The sequence below is a fragment of the Dama dama genome, chromosome 5 (genome assembly GCF_033118175.1).
Source record: "Dama dama isolate Ldn47 chromosome 5, ASM3311817v1, whole genome shotgun sequence".
In the NCBI taxonomy this organism is placed as follows: domain Eukaryota; kingdom Metazoa; phylum Chordata; class Mammalia; order Artiodactyla; family Cervidae; genus Dama; species Dama dama.
Window position 1 is genome coordinate 113,538,945 of NC_083685.1, and position 20,104 is coordinate 113,559,048.

Sequence of the window (20,104 nt, forward strand, 5' to 3'; positions counted from 1 at the left end):
TCTCTTGTCACTGAGTATGATGACAGTACTTATTAGGTTGTGGGAATTGACAGATCAGTACATGAGAAACTTAGTTCAATGTAAGTGTTTGGTGAATCTTAGCTGTTTTTGTGTGTTAATGCAAAGATAAGACACACTTCCTCAAGAAATTCACAATTTGTGGGGTAGACAGACCTGTAGGAAAGTAATTGCCCAACAGTGTGATAAAAATAAGAGAGCTAGGGACTTCCCTGACCAACCAGTGGTTAAGACTATGCTTCCAATGCAGGGGCCACAGGTTTGATCCCTCCCTGGTTGGGGAACTAAGATCAAATACACTGTGTGGCATGGCCAAAAAAAAAAAAAAAACACCATAGGGGACAGAGGTGGCTAGGAGGAGGAATCAAACGATGTAAAAGAGTTTCTTAGGAAAGGTTTCTTGCACTGGCTGAAACATAGGAATTGGTGAGGAAGTAAGCAGAACAGACCACACAGGACTAAGGGTGTGCTGAGAAGTTAGTGGGATTTAACCCTACAGGCTGTCAGAAGTCCTCAAGGGGAACTGTTTGACCAGACTTAGAGCAGATGCTCTGGAGTGGGGAGTCTGGATAGCTTAAAAGTAGTAGGTTTTTGTCATAGCTTGAGATGTGTGGGATGAAGGAGAGAGAGAGCCTGAAGACATTGTTAACCAAGATGGGGAACTCTGGAAGGGCAATGTGAGGATAAAGGAGAAGGATGAGTTCTCACTGTTTGAGATTCGTTGGAAGTTATACTGTGGGATTAGCTGGTGGAGACTCTCAGAAGGTATTTGAATTTGCGTCTAGAGCCAAGTAGGAGGCCAGTACTTCAAGTGTCTTAGTGTGAATCAGAAATCCTCCACTCCGACGATACTGATCTGTTTCTTGGTCTCAGAATATGTCCAATATACCCTGCCGTAAGGAATTTACGTATGCCCAGGAAGCCTTCCTGTCTCTTCCCTGTTTACCTAAATCCTTCCTCACTTCTCCACCCAGGCCACCCTCACAACAAACTCCTTTAAAACTGGATTGTACTCTTCATTTGGCACTTGGCCTGAGTGGTTCTGTGGTGGTGACCTCTTTGGGCACGTGCCCGGTCTCCACAGTTAGCACCAGTCAATAAACACTAAGGACTACACTGGTCCACGCTCTGGGTGAGGCCTTGGGGTTACAGCAGCAAGCCAGAGAGACACACAGACCTTGTCTTAGTGGAGCTTACCACCCAGCAAAGCCTGATGTGGAAAAAAGGTTGAATGTGGAGGCATTCAGGCAGCCAAAGAAACAAACGGGTAGAAATCTTTTTGTCAGGACTTCAGGGCAGGCTCCCTAGAGGAAGTGATCTTTCAAGTGGAGCCTTGAATTAACTAGAAAGAGAGGTTAAGAGGAGCATTCTAGGGAACAGTTATGTATATAGGCAGAATGTGTAGAGGCCTGAGAAGAGTGTGGTGTGTTTGAGTCTGGGATGGTTTGTGCAATTAGACTTGGGCAAAAAGAGGCTATATATAATATACAATACATATATATATGACATTATTATGGGCCATTCTTATTCCCTTGGCTGTATTGCACAGCATGCGGGATCTTTTAAAAAATATTTTTATTTATTTGCCTACACTAGGTCTTAATTGTGGCATGTGGGAGCTTTTAGTTGCAGCATTTGAAATCTTTGTTGCAGCATGTGGGATCTAGTTCCCTGATCAGGGATTGAACCAGGCCCCCTGTGTTGGAAGTCTTAACCACTGGACCTCTAGGAAAGTCCCCTAATGAATATTTCTTGATTTGTCAAATGTATGCTATGTATGCTCAGTCGCTCAGTTGTGTCCGACTCTTTGTGACCCCACAGACTGTAGCCTGCCATGGTCCTCTGTCCAGGCAAGAATACTGGAGTGGGTTGCCATTTCGTCCTCCAGGTGATCATCCTGACCCAAGGATCAAACCTGTATCTGCTGCATCTCTTGTATTGGCAGGCAGATTTTTTTTTTTTTAAACCACTGAACTACCTGGGAATAGGTTCTGGGATTACTATAATGAACGAACACATAAGTTGTCTCCACCAGCTAATCCCACCATAACTACAACATATCTCAAACTGAATGTGTTGGTTTGGGGAGATAGACAATGAACAGGTAAACAAATACAGAAACAAGGGGATGTAGGAGAAGGCCTCTCTAGAGAGGGTGGTCAGGAAAGGCTTGTGAGGTGACATTTGAGCCTAAGTCTGAAGGATGAAAAAAACAAGCTATCTGTAGTGTTGGGGGAATGGCATTTTGGGCAGAGAGAGCAAGTCCAAAGGTCTTGTAGGTATGTTTGAGGAGCGAAAGACATATCCCTTGGTTGGATCCTTGTGAGTGATTAGGGAGAGTGGAGTGAGGGAAGGGAGAGGGAAAACAGAGGCCAGGCCTTGTAGGGTCATGGTAAGACAAGGCAAGTTGGAAGTGCAGAAGTTAGCAGATTTGTTTTTAAATGATAGCTCTGGTTGCTGTGTGCAGAATGGACTGTAGGGGGCAAGAGTGCAAGCAGGAAGATGAGTTTTAGGTTTTTGCAGAGGATGAGCAATGGTGATGGCCTTGAATAGGATGGGATGTAAGCAGGTTGACAGATTTGAGAGAGACAAGAAGTGGAACAAACAGGTCTCGGTGAGCAAATTTCACCTCCCTTCACTGAGAGATGAAATAGGGAGAAGAGTTAAGGCTGATACTAATGAGTAGATGTTTAGTGCTCATCTGGGGTCTTGAGGTACCTGCAAGATATCCCAGAGGATACACTGAAGTCTGTACTGGTCTGCAGCTTTGAAGAGACATCTCTATAGAGGCCACTTTTTGGAATGGTTACTATGGGTGATAACTGGAAATTCATAGAGTGACTTGAACACCTATGATACAATGAGGAGGAGGAGCCAATGCCAGCAGACTAGACCAAGAAGTCAAGAGACCCATAAGTGTCCACTGGGTGTAATCAGGAGAATAGTGAATGGAAGGTGAGGAAATAGAAGGCCATGAGGGGCAAGGAGCTTTTCAGAAGTTTGGCAGAGTGAGAGAGGGGTGTGGGGTAAAGGGAGAGGTCTTCAATGGGCCTGGGTCTTTAGCCCTTGGTGGTTCTGGGAATCCAGCCAAGGCCTGTGGAGGGAAGGCTGTCTTCCTTAACCTCAGAGAGTGAGTCATCTTGGCCCAGCCCACTTCCCATCAGAGGTCTGGGTCATTTAGGAAAGTCTTTCCTCACCCTGGTGAGGCTGAGGGCTCAATGATAAGCCCTTGCATGACCAGGGTGAACCCCTGACCCTAATGGTTCATCACCTCCATTTTTCAAGGCAGTGCATGCTGGGAGAAAATTTGTTTTCCAAATTCTCAGTCCTTAGTGGTCTAACCACCTAAGTTAACAAAGTGAAGTGAGAAAGTGCAAGAACAGTAGCACAAAACAATGTGAAAGTAGGTTGCTATGGAGCCTTCAGGAATGAGGAAGATGGTTCTAGAAAGAAGAGGCAAACAAGTTGCCTTCAAGGGTCTTACCACACTGAGCCTGTTGGGTCACCTCTGCCACCACTCCCACTTCACTGAGTCCATTGATCAGACAGCAGTCAAATCTTTGTATTTTTACTTTATTGTACAAAAAAAGGGAAAACAAAACTTCCACAGTTGGCCTTAAGCTTAGGCAGACACCTCTAAGCCATTCCCTCCCACCTCCCATGATACAAATTCAAGTTGTGGTTGTTGTTGAAACCTACAAAAACACTTCTTAAATATTAGAAAAAAACGGGGTGGTGGGGGGAAGAGCAGGGGTCCTCCCACCCCAGTGCCAAAATGCACTCAGAGTGACCTCTTACAGCACCCACACCCCCACCCCCACAGCCCTGTTTGTACTGTAAGAATTTTTCAATTTTTAAAACGGGGAAAAAAAGTGCCCCATTCAAAGTTGTTTTTAAATGAAAAACACATTCCACTAAAACAGCGCAGGGGCACTCTGCAGGAACAGGGAAATGGGGCTCTCTGCAGGGGCTCTTGGGAAGAAATAGAACCTATGAACCCCTGTACCTAATTCCAGGAGCAGGACAAAGAAAGGGGAGTGGGGAGTAGGGAGTATCCCCCACTAGCTCCTCCCACCCCCAGCACCACATTGGAGGCAAAGCAGATTATCTATCTGCCTTCCTCTGTGAGCAGGACCCACCTTTCCCACCACACCTCCCAGACAAGAGTTCTTCCTCTTGCCTTTCGTTCGGGGAGGGGGGTGGGGGGGTGGGGGGGGGGTGGTGGTGGAAAAGCACAAACCCCCAATTAAATAGGTCACTGACATGATTGTTTAAAATTTTTTTTGATCAAAAGCAACAACAAAAATTAAACCCACAGAGACGAGGTGGCTTGGCTTTTTGAGAGTAGGAATCAGGGTTCCAAAATCTGGGGGATGGCTGGGAAGGGTTAGAACAGCTGTCAAAGCAGCTTTTGCAGACCTCTCCCTCAGCTGTGGGTTTGGAGAGATGGGGTGGGGAAGGGAGCTGACCTGAGAAATCAAAGGAAATGGGGGTGGGGTAGCTGGAGGATATGCGGGGGAGGCAGGAGGGGTGTATAAGTTAAGAGCTTCCAACACATCTCTTGAAGCCCAGGTTCAGAGCCGACAGTGGCTGGGTGACCCCTCAGATGAGCTGGAGAGGCCTTTCCCACCAAATCAAATATTTAAGGTTCACCTGGCCTGTCCCCCTCCCCACTGTCCTGATGGATGCTGGAGACTAGCAGTAGCGCCAGTGGCCCTGGCTGAGGGAAACCAGCAGAGGAAGCACCAGAGTGGCTTCAGTACCCCCGAACTGAATCAGAGATCAGGCAAAGCAGAAGATATGGAGAAAAGGGCCACGCCAACCCATCCCCACCAGGGGCAGTGTCTCCATAACCCTCAAACCCTTTTACATTCTCTTACACGCACAGATACACGTGCCTTTGCACACATCCACAGGTGCACCCATGCTATGTACAGGCCACACGCACACAGACATGCCCGCACGCGCACGCACACACTTTTCCATACACGTCAAGACCGTTTTAAAAAAGCCCCAAACCTACCCTCTAAACCCTCCCTCTCCCAGAAATGACAACAGAGACGGCAGCCGAGATCGGTAGGAAACGTCTCGTTGACAGCTCAGAGCTTAAAAAAAAAATATATACACATATATAAAAAACACTTCTGCCCCCTCCCCCCCGCCCCAGTGAGTGGGTCCAGGCAGCTCCTTCCCGCAGGGGGCAGGGAAGAAGAGGGCCATGGGGCAAGGCCTATTTCTCATAGGCGCCCGCCCTCCTCTCCCATGTTCCCTGCCTCCAGTTCCAATGTAGGGGTCCAGGCTGCAAGCCCCTCTGGAAAGAAAGGGGTCTTCCTCAAGCTTCCACCCTGCCTTGAGTCGGGCTGCAGGTGTAGGGGGCCTCACTGAACTCTTTGGGACCCCCGTCCCACTCCCGGGTCCATTGTCCATGCCGGAAACCGCAAGTGCAGAAGAGGGGGTGGGCTGGGCCAGTCCGGTGGTGGCTCAGTCTGATGGGTACGCTCCCTGGAGGGCCCCCCAGGGCTGATGTCTCTGAGGCCGCAGAGTTCTGGCCTGGGCGCCTCCAGCGCCTACCCACCCCCCACCGTGTTTTGTTTTTTTTTTTTTTAAAAAAAAAAAGAAAGAAAGAAAGAAAGTGGGGGAGGCCAAGGGGCAGGGGACAGAACATGGGGGAGAAACAAAGGTGATCAGTCGGGGAGGGGAGCCCCAGGTAGGGCTGAGCCTCAGTTGGAGTCAGAGTCCGAGGAGTCCCCCGAGGAGGAGGAGCTGGAGCTGCTGCCCTCGGATTCGTTGTCCTCATCCTCGTCGTCGTCCTCGTCGTCATCCTCATCCTCATCGTCCTCCTCGTTCTGGGAGACAAGGAAAGTGCAGTCACCAGGGGGCCGTCCTGGCAGCACACCCCCCCACCCCCCCTGCCATGCCCCTTCCACCCCACCTCATCCCCATCCTCGCTCTCATCCTCGCTGCTGGACTCGGAGGAGTCCCCACCATCCTCAGAGGAGTCCCCGTTCTCATCATCTTCCTCCTCATCATCCTCTTCGTCTTCATCCTCATCCTCTTCATCTTCATCCTCAGACTCCTGGGAGGGATGGAAGCACATCAGTGGTCCCTGCTCTGCCACTCCAGGCACCTCGAACACCCCCACCCCAGCCCCTCCTGGGAGGGGCTCCTTACCGACTTAGACTGCAGGGCAGTCCGGCTAGACTTGGGGTTCGGGCCTCGCAGCTTGGTCATGTTCTTACGTTTCTGTAGGAGGGGACGGGGGACATGGGCAAAGGGAGTAGCCAGGAGTTCTGTGCTGCTCCCCCCAGAAAGTGAAAGTCGTGTCCGACTCTTTGTGACCCCATGGACTTGGGCTCCTCTGTCCATGGGATTCTCCAGTCCAGAATAATGGAGTGGGTAGCCATTGCCTTCTTCAGGGGATCTTCCCAATCCAGGGATCAAACCCAGACCTCCCAAATTGCAGGCGGAGCATTGCAGGCGGATTCTTTACCATCTGAGCCACCAGGAAGCAACCCCCTAGCCCCCACCCCCGCCACAAATTCCCTCCTTATCCCAACAGCACCCTGCTCCCAGACTCACATTAGAGATGTACTCTTTATATGCTGCACGTTCCTGGGGAGACAGACTCTGGGGGAGACAGAGGAGGAGGTGAGGGCGGGAACATGACCCAAACTACTGCTGACGGAGCACACTGGTCAAGCGCCAGGCAGTGGGCTCAGCTCTGACCATCATGCCACCTGCGCCCGTCCCAGTCTCCTTGGGTCTCTGCAGAGAACCCTAAGGACCTGAGAACACAGCTCAGTATTCCTGCTTAAGATGCTCCAAAGCCTTTTCTAAGCTATCCCATCCCAAGACTGTTTGCTTTCATGTCTGTCCTGTGCTTCACCCAAATAGAGGCTCCAGAGTCAGGACCTTCCTCAACTCAGAGAAGCGCCCCCGGATGACTGGCTTAATCACTTCTCCCCAGAAGCCAAGCCCAGAGCCACTGCCAAGGCAATCTGGGGCTCACCAAATGTCTGGAACCCTTAAACCCTGCTATTTCCCCTGGGTCCTTGGCCAACCCAGCTGGGTGACTGGGGAGGACATTGGTGACTCTCCCCACTTTACAGATCTGACTGCTTAAGCAAGGCACAGAAGGGGAGCTCAGAGGCTAGGGGCTGAGCCAGAGTCTTGGAGACATCCCCTGGTCCCAGCTGGAGGGTGGAAAAGGCAGTCTGATTTGGATCTTCCTACTCCCTGGCTGTGTGACCTGGGCTAAGTTACTTCACCTCTCTGAGCCTCAGTTTCCTTATCTCTGATAGCAATCATTACCCTGAAGGACTGCTGGGACGCTGAATGAAATCATGAATGCAGACCAGCCAGCATGATGCTTCCTAGGGTCCCCTGCCCTCTCACCTTGACCCAGAGATCCAGGTTCACTTTGTACTGTTTCTGCTGTTCCTCGGCCTGCTTCTTGTAGTGCTCCTTCTGGCTCTGGGAGATGCGGTGCCAGCGGCTGCCAATCTCCACCATACGCTCCTTCAGCGGCAGGTGGTTCAGTTGCCCGTTGGACAGCAGCTCCTGGGAGAACTTCTGATAACCATTCCTGGGAGGTGTGGGTGTCACAGGGAGGGTCAGGACATCAACCAAGCAGCCCCTCCACCCTGACCCTCCCCACCCTGAGGATGGACTCTAGCCTCCAGACTCACATGGGAGGTTTCTTGGGTTCTCCCTGGAATTTCATCTTCTTGGAGGAGTTTGCAGCAGCCGGGGGTGCCCGCCTCTCACTCAGCTCTCTCTATGAGTACATCCAGAAAGGTCACTTATCATCTCTCCTGCCTCATACCTGCAGTCCCTAGCTGACTCTCCTTTTAAGTGCCAGGAAGAAAGAGAAACTGCGGCACAGCTAGGGAGCAACTTCCTAACAACTCACGCCTTCGTCGGGCAGGTCCTGCCGTCTGAAAGTGCTTTCATAATTGCACTCACGTGATTGGTATCCTCACTCTCATTTTACTGATACAAGACTGAGGCTCAGAGAAGGAAGTTAAGAGACTTACTCAGGGTCACACAACCCAAGCCGGGACTTCTGGCTCCAAGTCCCACACAGTAAGGAAAGCCGCCCACCCGAGAGGGTGCTCCTGAGATTTTAAGTGGGGGGCGGTGGCCCCAGCTCCATCCTGCCCCACTGAGCTAACCAGAAGCCCCTTTCCCACCTCATATCGCTTTTGGTCTTCGGCTGCCTTCTTAATCCACATCAGTTTCTCCTTCTTTTCCATGTTGTTCCAAGTCATCTCCATGGCTTTCAAGGCCTTCTCCCGGTCATTCTGGGGACAGAGAACGGTGTCAGAAGTGGGAGGGGTCACCTGGGGCGGCTCACGGTGTGGGCAGTGGCAGAACAACCCCTTTCTGAAGAGATTAATGGTAAAGCAACTACTGATCCAGAAAGAAAGAAAAGGAAGAAGACCCCTTTCCCACTGCCTGCTACCTTGAAGCGGGCCAGGTAGTCGCCGATGACACTCTGTTGCCAGATCTCCTCGGCTCTCTTGGGCGACTCCGGCAACTTGCCCGGCTTCCTCTCCGACTGGGCCTTCAGCGCCGCCTCCCGGGCCTTGTACTTGGCCTGTGGAGGGACAGCAGAGGCGTCAGCCTTCCGACCACCCCCAGGGGGCGCGCACGGCCCGTCCTGCAATGGAAGGTTGTCCCCGCAGCCGCCACCAGCAGCCGCCACCAACGGCAAGGGTGGGGTGGGGTGGGGTGGGGCGAGCGGAGGCGTGGGCTGGTGCAGATGTCTCCAGCCAGGGGCTCAAGCCGCCAGCGGCCCTGCTCCCCAGGGAGCCCACAGCCCACAGCTGACAGCTTCCCGCCTTCCGGCTCGCTGGGTTCCCAGCCCCACCATCTGCGCTCAGGCCGCTGTGTGGCTCACACCTCACACACACACCCGGGGCAGGGTGAGGAAGTGCAGCTAGCCCCCGGGGGAGAAGCGGCCCAGACTCTGCCTGGCAGCCCCTTCTGGTCTGGCGAGCCTGACCTTTTTCTTCTCCGACAGGTCATTCCACATGCGGGCCAGCAGGCGGGTCAGCTCGCTCTCTGAGAGCTCGGGCCGCTCCTCCTGCAGCTGCCGCCGCTTCTCTTCCGAGAAGATGAACATGGCTGACACGGGCCTCTTGGGCTTCTCCGAGCCGCCCTTGTAGATGTGCAAAGAGGGTCGGGGTCCACGGGGTGCTCACGGGGAGCCCCGCCTCTTCCCCTCCACCCCACCTGCTGCTTGGTCATGTCCCCTGCCCACCTTGCCCGCTTCCTGGGAGGGCTTCTTGGAGGCTGGGCTGGTGGCTTGCTTCTTGTTGATGTTCAACATCTTCTCCTCCCCCAGGACCCGCTGCTGCTCCTCTTCGGGCAGGCTCTGATCAGGGAAAAAGAGGAGGCAGCATGGGGTTGAATGTGTAGTCCCCAGGCCGTGTCTGTGTTGTCCTAGGGGCCTTGCTCGCCAACCACTCCCTGCCCTCTCTCTGTCCACTGCCCTCCCCGAAGGAACACTCACCTCTAGAAAACGGAGCAGGTCCACCTCATAATCCTTCTTTTTCTGGGGAAGGAAGGGGAGTCAAGGTCAGTCAGGGGGCAGCCTCGCTGGAGACCTCCTATGCTCCAGGGACAAACAGCAGCCTCTCAGCAAAACATCCAGAGCCCGGCCAGGCCCAGTCTCCCTCCACAGCTGGCAGGCATGAGGCCCGAGACCCTGCCTTAATCAGCAGACACTAAACCGAGCACAACACCGCATGGAACGCAAGGGCCCAGGGGCAGACTTCGTGCTGCACAACTCCAAGGTTCTCTGGGAGTCCCGCCGCCCCAGGGCTGGCTGCTGCCCCGGCGCACCTGGTCGCACTTCTTGTGGTAGGCGTCCTTCTCCTTCTGGGAGAGCAGTTTCCACTGTTGGCTGCATAGCACCATGCGCTCTGTGCTGGGCACGTCCTTCATGTTGGCCATCAGCTCTGCGCAGTACAGCGAGTAGCTGTTCCTGTCACAACCAGCAGCAAGGGAAGAGCGTGCCTGTGAGTGACGGGGGAGGCCCAGGGCAGCGGCCTCCTGACTTGCAGAGCCTGGGCCAAGGTCCTCCATCAGCCCGGCTCCCTAGCTGCCGGCCGGCTCCCCACCCCACCCCCCAACCCCAGGGCAGCGCTCACGGAGGTGGCTTGGTGGGTCGCCCATCAAACTTGTCCTTGAGCTGGCGTTCGGCCTTGGTGAGGGTGGACTTGGTGATGCCCTCCTCACTGATGTTGAGTTCGGGGTGCTTCTGGATATAGTCACGCATAATCTCCTGCAGAGTGAGGTGGGAGGGGGACGGAGGGCAACGGGGTGTGGGGTTAGCCGGGGCCGGGGGGGTGGGGGAGAGCCGCTGGGGAAGGGAGGCAGGGAGCCAAGCTGGGGGGTGGCCGTGCATCTGCTGTGTCACACGAGACGTGGTGCCCTGCCCTGCCCTAGCCTGAGATCTCATGGGGGGGGTGGGGGGGGGCGGGGAAGGTAGGGGCAGAGGTGAGGGGCCCAGAAGGCCCCTCCCTCAGTGACGAGAGGGGCAGTGACCGCCTCCCGCAGAGTGCGGAGGCCGCAGAGTCAGAGGGCAGAGGCTCGTGAAGAGCCGGACGGGGAGGAGCGCAGCGGAAGCCTAACCTCGTACTCCTTCCGCTGCTCCAGGGCCTTATGAATCCATTTCAGCCTCTTTTTGTCCGAGAGCTGAGACCACTGCTTCCCCAGGGAGTCCTTCACCTCCTTCGTAGTGGCCTGCAAACCAAAAGCCGTCAGACACACGCAGGCAGCCAGGGGGAGGGGGGAGGGGAAGGGGAGGGGGACACAGAGGCCCCCGCCCCCTCAGGCCACAGGAGGTCACGCGAGTGTCCCCCACGGGCCAGGAGGGGAAGGCAGAGAGGCGGAGGGTCCCGCCTGGGTGCAAGGGGACAGGCTCGCACACGCACACACACGCACTCACACGCCAGCTGGCCCAGGCCCTGTCCATGCAGCCCACCCCTGGGGAGGGGCCTCCTCTCCTGCTCCCCGGCACCGTGCCCGGCCGACCCGGCGCGGCTCCCCCCTTGCCACCACCGTGCGCCCTCCCCGCCACCCCTTGGCCGGACACTCACATCTGGCCGCACTTTGAGATACACCTTCTTCTCGTGGGTGTACCACAGCTGCTGGGGGGTTTTGGGCTTCTCGGGGATGTCCGACTTCTTGGCATTCTGGATTAGATCTGGGTGATCCTCCCTAGCCAGGGCACGGGGAGCGACAGTCAGTGGTGGGGGAGGGGGTCCTGCCCAGCTAGCTGCCCCCCTTGCTAAGGCTCCTTAGCCCATCAGCTGGGGCCGAGTGGACCAGCGGTTAGCTGCCAGTCCCTGGCCCTGAGCCTGAACCACTACGGTCGACAGGTGACCCATCCATCTTCCATGCCTCAAGGGTGGTGAGCACCAGGCTCTGACCCCCATCTCCTGCCACACCCAGCACCCTGTGGCCTCCTCTGCCTTACCTGAATCGGGCGAGGTTTCGCTCGAACTCCTGTTTCTCCCTCTGGAAGTCCTGAATATATTTCATCTGGGGGGAGGAGGCGATGGGGTCATCCATGACCCAAGAGCTGAGCCACAAACCCCACCAAGTCCTCCTTGCTAGCTATTTTGCCTCCCTGTTGGTGATGTGTATGGAGAATGTCATGAGTGGGGGGGCGGGGAAGGTGGTGGCCTGCCTTCCGGTGGGGTGGGGGTGGGGGGGATTCTGTAGCCCAGACACTAGGAGCTACAGGGGTCTCCCAGAACACATCCCATCCCTTCCCTTTAAGAAAGGGAGAGTCCCAGGATGGGGGTGGACACGTGGCATTACCCAGTCACTTGCTAAGCAGTGACAGCGCTGGGATTCCCCGAGATACTCCCCACCTCTGCCTTTCCCCAACACCAAGGAAACCCCCAGCGAGGGAGTCAGGGGAGGGTGTAGGCCTTGCCTGTCACTCGCTCCTTCTCTGTCTGTGGCAGCTAATACTAGTGTGCCCTCTCAGGTGGCCCACGGGGCCAGGGGCAGGCTGAGTCCCATTTCTAAGGCACTGAGGAGAGACTTAACTGACCGCAGCCCAGAGTGAATTCTTGTCTCCTGAATCTGGATTTTTTTCCCCCACCCGCTGCCTTTGGGTCCCTGGTTGTCCTTGGCAATCCTGACACCATCCCCGCCACAACCCTGTCATGACCACTCTCCCTGCCTCCAATGCCTTCTTCCAGGTTCTTGGTTCCCTGTGCCCTCCCTCCCCCAGCCCAGTCCTTCTCCTCTCCGGCCTGCCTTCCCTTCCTTCTCTCACCCTGGTCCTCCCTTCCCACCATCCCATCTCCATCCCTGCATCCTTCCTGCCTCCCCACACCCCTCCCTCTTGGACTTTTTCCAGCCTGTCTCTTTCCCTTCCTCCTCTACCTCCCCTTCTTGCCCCAGCCCAACATCCGGCTTTCCTTTCTCCCTCTTCTTCCCAGATTCACAACCAGAATAGCGCTGGAGGCAGCCAGGGACACATGCTGCTTGAGCCCAACCTCTGCCTCTCATCAGGTGCGAGAAGCTAGGCAGCTCTACTTCCCTCTGAGGTGTCCACAAAAAAACCGAGAGCAGAGCCCTGCTTCCTTCACCCCAGTCTCAGCTCTCCTCTCACAGAAACGGCAGCTTTCAGAGCCAGAAGGCAGCACCCAGATCAGGTTCACCCTCCACGCCTCAGATCAAGACCAGGCCCAGAGGATGAAAATGACTTACCGAAGGGCACACACACGGCGATGCAGTGGCAGTCAGGGGAACAGGCCCACTGTGTCCCCTAGGCCGGCACCCTGTCCACTGTACCTCGGAGTTTCCTCTGTCCCACCCTGGTCCTGAGACCCTCTGCCTCTCCCTCTCACCCCGTGGGAACGTCTGGGTGTTATGTATACAGTCAGCTCTGCAATGGCCCCATCAGAAGGGTCAAGAATAGCTCCAGCGATTTGTACTCCGGCTTGGTTCAGGCAGCAGCTGCAGGCAGCTGGATCAACCCAGTCAAGCGAGCTCCTTTTTTGGGTACAGGACCAAGCCATGTGAGCCCAAAGCCAGGGTGTGCAGACTGGGACAAGGGCTATTCCCAGGGCTGGTGCCCTCCCGAGAGCCGGCTGCCTACAACTGTCTCCTCTCCAGCAAGTGTGCCTTCTTGTCTCTTCTGCTGTCCCTCACTAGCATCTCTCCCTGGCTCCATCTCACCGCACAGTATCTCCTCTGTGCGTCTCTCTCTGCCCACCGCCTCTCACTCTTGTCCTACCTGCAGGCTCCTCCGATGCTGTGCTGCCTGTTTCTCCCAGGGACTACAGGACCTCACTGTGCTGACCATGTCCACCCCTGCCTGGGAGGCTGGGGCAGCCTCTGCCCAAGGTTAATGGGCTTGACGATCTGGGACAGCATGGGGCCACAAAGGACAATGTGTGTAAGGGGGAGGAAGTCCATGTAACCTGGGGATGCTCCTGTTACCTGCCCAGAGAAGACGGCTAGGTAGAGAGCCTGTGCACTAAACCATGGTCCTGGGACACGACGCCCTCCCGCACCCCAGTTCCTCTGACCGCAAAATCCGGACCACTCTGTCTCCTGGAGTCACCTCTATGAGTATCAAATGAGACCATGTGGGGAAACGTCACAAGTGAACGGCTGTGCAGGCCTAACAGTGAGGACATGTGTGTGAAAGAATGTTACGGGTGTCTGTCTTGGTCATGGTTACATCTGTAGCAGTGCCCACACCTGAGGGTATGTGGGCCCGGGAGGCGATGATCAGGTGGGCTCCCCATGGCCCTACTCTATTCTGCTGACCCACCCACGCCCCTGACGCCAGATCCCTCAGTCTAAGCCCTTGCCGCCCCCTCCCCCCGGCCAGATAACCTACACCATTCCAGCTTCTCCCCACCTCTTCCCTCCACACCTTAGCCCCCCGCCCCCCACCTTCTTCTTTTCCGGCAGTTCCTTGTATTTCTTGGACAGAATCTTGGTCAGGTCCAGGTTACTCATCTCCGGGTGGAGTTTAGCATACTTGGCCCGCTTCTCCATGAAGAAGCGAAAATAAGGGGTCAGGGGCTTCTTTGGGAAGTCCGGGTGTTTCTGGAAGGAGGGACAAGGACACAGTCTAGGTGAGACACTGTTCTTTGGGCCTTGCTTCTCTGAACTCTCGTGCTCCTCCACCTGGAAACTCACCTTGAGTTTTTTGCCTTTGTAAGGATTTTTAACGTGTTCCTGAGCATCGAGGATCAATTCTGTCAATGTACGGAACTTTCTCACCTGGAGGAAGAAAGAAGGTGAGGGTAAGGGGAAGCACCGAAGAGGGGAATGCCACCCAGGAGCGTAGCCTCGTTTTCCAATAGGCCTTCTCTATTTTCCACTAGACTGAAGTTTATCAAAGGAGAAGGGCTGGGGTCAACAGCGACACAGCTCAGGCTGCGCTGATACCCAGGTACTGGCCCATGTTTACTGTAGAGATCCGGGCAGTCGGTACACATCGTAGGAGAGCAACAAAGTGACCACCTGACCTCGAAATGGTTGTCCATGTCAGCACCTCATTCAATCCCCAGAACAGCTCAGGTGACAGATGCTCTAAGATGCTCTAAGACGGTAAGTATTCAAGACCACATAGCTTAGAAAGTAGCAGAACTGAGAGGTCTTGGCCAGTGCTGTCAACCGTGCCAACTCCCAAAATGCACAAAGGCGACCACACGAGCACCTTGCTGGGTCTCTTTCCTTCCTGTTTATAGACTTCTGTTTCATCTCCCCAACCAAGAAGGTTGAAGCAAGGGTAGGTGGAGATGTGTGTTCGAATGTGTTGGGGAGGGAGGGGGAATCCGTTACCTCGTTAGAAATCTCCACCCATTTCAGCTTGCACATGTCTCCAGAAAAGTCTTTAAATGCTACTTTTTCCCAGTCCATATGTGACTCGGTGGTTTTGAACTTGGAGCTGTCATTGGATGGAATGTTGTTCTTCATGCATTCCAGCAAAGTCAACATGTCTTCCTGGGACCAGCGGTCTGGGGAAGGGTAAGAAAGGCCATTATGCCTGGCTCATGCCAGCCCCCATCCGTTCCCCAGTCCTTAAGCACTCAACCCTTCCTTCTCAGAGCATCTCAGACCCTTCAGATGGTTATCTCCCATCTGAAGGCACAGAAAACACATGGCCTGGCCCTAAGGAAAAGCTGTGGCCATACAGATTAGAGCAGGGACTCCAGTCCAGACAACATCATGCCTAGAAAACCAGACTTGAACTCAAGTCTGGCTTACCTCAAAGCTATTATCATTTCTAACGTGCCAGCCTGCCATAGGTTACAATTTATCATAGGGAAGAGGGGAGGGAAAGGAAGCCACGGTGATTTGGGACCCAGTTGGAGAACAGCTAGCTTACTGCAGAAGAAAGGGAAACAAGGAGGCCACACACCTAAACGTGAAGCTAAATTCAGTCCCAGTTCTACATGGCTACCCTAAATGTGCAGACTGAGGCAGGGGTGTGGGCTGTAAGGAGAACCCACGCCAATGTTTTGCTCTAGCATAGCTGGAGACTACCATTAGAGATGTGAGTATTCCACCATCCTATCCTCTCTCTCAGAAAGGACCAAAGGAGACTTTGGGGCAAGTAAAACAATGGTAGAGCCATACAAGGCAGCTATGAGGCAAAGCCAGCAGGTGGGCAAAAGGTGGGCCCTGCTCCAGGGCCACCCCCACCCCTAGAATTCTGAGTTGCCTTCTCAGCCCAATCCCCCATGGAAGCAAAAAAAAAAAAAAAGGAGTCTGGACCAGCTATTTCCAGCCACTGAAATGCAGCTCCATTGAGGGCTCTCTGGAGGGGGCGACTGGGGAAGGTGAGCTAGGATGATAGCTATCCACGGCTAGGAGTCAAAAGGGCTCTTGACTTGCATTCACATCTGGTCACCTGGGTCAGGGTTTTTGCAGGAGGGTCACATGAACCCATAATCCTCTCTCCCCTCAGTGCCCCATAGGCATTGCCAGATGCTCAGATTCATCCTACCCACCCAGCCACCCTACAACTGGATCCTCACTGGATGGGGTAGAGTTAGTATGTTTGTTAGTTAGTATGATTGAGGTCTCCAGCCATCAAAACACTCTTTCTCTCCAACCTGCCTCACCAAAAACTATGCCCTCTTAATAACAATTAAAAAAAACAAAACAAAACCCTGAAAAGCCTTCCCAATCCCTCTATCTCCCCCTTCCTCCCATATCCCTTGTCTCTCCTCTCATTCCAGGACACTGCTGAGGACACACTCGAGGTGACTGGGGATCCCAGAAGGAAGACTTGAACAGGCCTCCTCCTCCTCCCTCTCTAACCTGGGGGGGAAATGGAGTGTGAAAAATACAGTTTGTAGGTTGAAAGCCGAATAATTTCAGTTTAGCCAAACACCCAGTGTGAGGGGTGTCTGACAGTCAAGCGGCTTCCTCCCATTTCAGTTCAGAGAACCCGGATAGGAGAAAACCTTTAGAAGGGGAGTGGGCCTCGCAGACCTATATGAGAATGGAGCTTTTAAGTTAAAGAGGGCTGAGGGTGGGGCTCCTACCTTGGCCTTTAGGGGCGGCCATTTCCAGGTCTGTGGGGCAGTCGGCTTCTCCGTTCATTCTCCAGCCGTCCAGCCACCTCCTCGGTCGTGCTGGCCAGGCAAGCCGGGGTCAAAGCCACCTCACCCTTTAGAAGAGACACCAGTCCCCACTCAGGCGGGCTGAGAGGTGGGGGACTGTCTATCATTCCCTCCCCGAAAGGGGAGGGGGACATAACCCCACACTCTCAGAGAGACCCAGCCAAGACTTCAGAAGACTTGATGAGTTGGTGGGGGGTAAGAGTGCACTCCTCTAGCTCCTAACCCCACCCCCAGCCCCTACAGCCTCTACAGCCCCGCTCCTGGGCGTGCGCCCTCCGCTGCCCACGCGAGACACTGCTTCGCGCTCCAGCGCGCAGCGAGCGCCCGCCCTCCGCCCTCCTTCCCCCACCCCGGCCAAAAAAAAAAAAAAAAAAAACTCCTCCTCTTCTGTGCGCCCCGCCCCGGGGAGGCCCCAGGCTGGAGGGCGGGGGAGGAGGAAGGGCGGGTAAAGGGCGCGCGCGGCCGCGAAAGCGGGCACGCGCCGCAGTCTCCTCCTCCCGCTCCCCCCGGCCGGTTCCCCCCGCCTCCGCAACCCGGCGGGGACCCGGACGCAGCGCAGCCGCCGCCAGCCCCGGAGCGCAGCGGCCGCACCGCCCCCGGGGACCGGATCCGGATTCCCGACGCCCTCCCCCTCGGGCACCCGACGCCGTCCCCGCCCGCCTGAGCGGGCAAGCAGCCGGAGAGAAGCGGCCTGGCCTGCCCCCCGCCCCCGAGCCACCCACCCCGGCCAGAGGCGCCGCCACCGCCCAGCCACCCCGACGCGCACGGAGGAGCCCGGCGCAGAGGCGCGACCACGGCGGGAACCGCCGCCTCCTCCCCCGAGCCTGCGGCCCAGCCCCGCCGGCGCCCCCGCCCGGGCCTCCGGGGAGCCGAGCCAAGGAGAGGGCGGGAGGACGGCGGCCGGGAGGCGGGGGAGCAGCGCTCACCGGCCCCGCCGCCCCCTCCGGCGGCCGGCGAGAACTGCGCCTGCCGGCTCGGAGAAGCGCGGGCTCCTCCGCCCGCGGCCGGGGCTCGGCTTGGGCCTCGCTTCCTGCCCTCCCCTCCCCCGGCTCTCGGCGTCCTTTCCATTTGCCCTGGTCCTCTCTCGCCCAGTTCTCTGCCTGGAGGTCGCCCCGGGTCTCTTCCGGGCGTCCACCGCACCCACGGCTCGCTCCCCGCCGCCTGGCCCCGGCCCCGACCCTGCGCGCGTCCTCAGCCGCCTCGGTTACCCGGCGCAGCGCGGCCTCCGGGCTTCCCGCTCCGGCGGCTCCCTCCCCGGCTCTGAGCGGCGGCGCCCTCCCCCGCTCGGCCGGGCACAGCCGCAGCTCCCTCCCGCGGCGGCAGCGGCTCCTCCTCCGGGCGCGGCGGCGGCGGCGCTGGGGCGGCGGCTGCTGCTGTGGCGGCGGCGGCTGCGGCTGTGGCTGCTGCCTGCTGCTCCTCGCGGCGAAAAGCACAAAGCACAGCGCCCTCCGCCTGCAGGCAGCCCGCCCGCCGCCCGCCCGCCGGCCCCGGCCTCAGCTCGCACACCCCCCGCCGCCGCCGCAGCCTCCGCCGCCGGAGCGGGGAGGAGGAGGGAGAAGGGAGGAGGAGGAGCGGGAGGGGGGGCGGGAGAAGCGGGGCAGCGAGCGCGTCCTTCCCCGTAGAGCGCACACCGACCCCCGGGGAGCGAGCGCCAGCCCGCCCGCCTCGCCGGCTCCGCTCCCTCCCACAGCCTGCCCGGGCGGGCTCCGCGGGGGGCAGCTGGGAGGAGGGGCGGGAGCTGGGGGGACCCGGGCGGCCGAGGCGGAGGGAAGGAAGGAGGGGAGGGGGGTAGTGGTGGTGGCGGCGGCGGCGGCGGCGGCTGCTGCTGCCGCCGGGGAGGGGGGGGTCGGGGCAGGGAGACACGCAGCCGCCCGGATGGCGGCGGGGCTCGGAGCCGAGGCGGACGGGCGGGCGCCGAGAGCGACCTCGCCAGACCCGCGGGGGAACTAGCAGGCTCGGCCGGCGCGGGAGGGAGGGCGCGAGGCGCGACCGCAGAGAGGGTGCCCGGAGGGCCCCCCGGCAGCTGGAGAGGCTCCGGGGGTGTCTGCAGCCCGGCTCCAGAGCTCTCTCCCCCAGCTCAGATTCGGGCTTCCACTCCAGCCCTCACCCGCTCACTCGCCCGCCTCTTGGAGCGGGCAGTTCGCGCCCACCCTTATCCCCGGAGCGTAGCCACCGGCTTGGGGCGCACGCAAGCCAATCGCCGTGCCAGGCTTCGGAGCCTGACTCGCTGCTTAGCAGCACACACACGAAACTTAAAAAAAAGAAATCCCTAAAAAAATGTCCTCTTTGCAAATTAAAACAGAAAAAAAAAAAAATCTTCTTTGCTCTTTAAATCCCGCAAACGGCGAGAAAGCGGCGGGCTCCGGCGGAGGAGCCGCTGTGGGAGCTGGTTCAATCCAGCCCGGCATGGCTCCCCAGGCCTGCCCGGGCGCATGGAGATCGGCGCCGCCGCCACTCGCAGCAACCCCTCTCCCCCGAAATCCGCGGCGCCGGGGCTCACTTACCGAGCGTGTGAATGGGAGCACGGGCCAAGGGCACCTTAGGGGTGCGGCGGGCCGAAGAGCTGAGCCGCAGCTCCGCCGCAGCCGACGCCGGGGCAGCAAGCCGCCAGACAAAGCCCGAGATGGCGAAGCGGAGCGACGGCTAATGGCGAGCCCCACGCGCCGCGCTCCGCCCGCCCCGCTCCGCCCGCCCGCCCGCCCGCCTCGGCGCAGCGCAGCGCCGCTCCGAGCGCTCGCCCGTCAGAGCCGCCTCGGCGCCGCCGCCTCCCGGGCCACCCCGGCCTCGCCTGGCCCCTCCGCCTCCTCCGGGCGACTCAGCCTCACCCCTTCCCTCCCACCGCGCTGGGGGCTGCACGAAAATTAAAAAAAAGAAAAGGAAAAATGCTTTTCTTTTTTTTTTCCCCCCTCCCTTTGGCAGGGCGGGCGTGTAGAGACTTTCGAGTCTTTTTGCCCCCAGCTCGCACTCACCTGCGGAGCCGCCGGGAGGGCTGGGGGTGGGGGCGCGCGGGGCTGGAGCCGGCGAGCGCGGGTTGAAAGCTAGCCAAGCTCTGCAGCGCCCGACCCGGGCGTATACGCCGCCGCCAGTCCCCGCAGAGAAATCGTCCTCCTACCCCCGCCTCCATCGCTCTGCGTTTCTCTTCCAATCAGCCGATCGCTTGGCGGCTCCTCCATTCTCCGGCCAAGCCTGCTGCCTAGAGCGAGCTCCACTCCTCCATCTGCTCGCCCGGCTCCTCGCTCCCCTGCCGGGGCCGGCGAGGCGACGTGGGGCCGGAGGGGGATTTGCGAGGGAACCTGCCGGCTTCCCGCTCCCATTGCTCCCTCCCCGCTGCCTCCTGCTTCTCTCCTGCGTCTTTCCAACTCTCCCCTGTCGCCACTGGTGTGTGTCTGAGTGTATGCGCGGGTTTCTTTCTTTCTTTCTTTTTTTTTTTTTTTTTTATTGCTCTTTGCTTTTGCAACCCTGGA

The 20,104-nt window shown here is 57.5% G+C and overlaps 1 protein-coding gene across 5 annotated transcripts; it reads right to left on the reverse strand.

The window, feature by feature from the left end:
• Positions 1–5,091: 5,091 nt before the first annotated feature.
• Positions 5,092–19,956, reverse strand: UBTF (upstream binding transcription factor). 5 transcript variants are annotated; one of them, XM_061144187.1, is made up of 21 exons: positions 19,610–19,956; positions 16,563–16,687; positions 14,851–15,026; positions 14,203–14,286; positions 13,954–14,109; positions 11,507–11,571; positions 11,127–11,247; positions 10,660–10,770; positions 10,176–10,309; positions 9,868–10,009; positions 9,536–9,577; positions 9,284–9,397; positions 9,026–9,181; positions 8,483–8,617; positions 8,211–8,321; positions 7,707–7,795; positions 7,414–7,603; positions 6,598–6,645; positions 6,190–6,261; positions 5,951–6,094; positions 5,092–5,864 (listed from the first exon to the last, which is right to left on the reverse strand). In XM_061144187.1, exons 2-21 carry the CDS (start codon positions 16,618–16,620, stop codon positions 5,739–5,741), a joined length of 2,274 nt encoding a protein of 757 aa, XP_061000170.1. In that variant the 5' UTR covers positions 16,621–16,687; positions 19,610–19,956; the 3' UTR covers positions 5,092–5,738. The 5 variants fall into 5 exon arrangements, with proteins under 5 accessions (XP_061000170.1, XP_061000168.1, XP_061000169.1 ...); XM_061144185.1 differs by lacking the exon at positions 19,610–19,956 and adding an exon at positions 19,145–19,297; XM_061144186.1 differs by lacking the exon at positions 19,610–19,956 and adding an exon at positions 17,849–17,949.
• Positions 19,957–20,104: the final 148 nt, after the last annotated feature.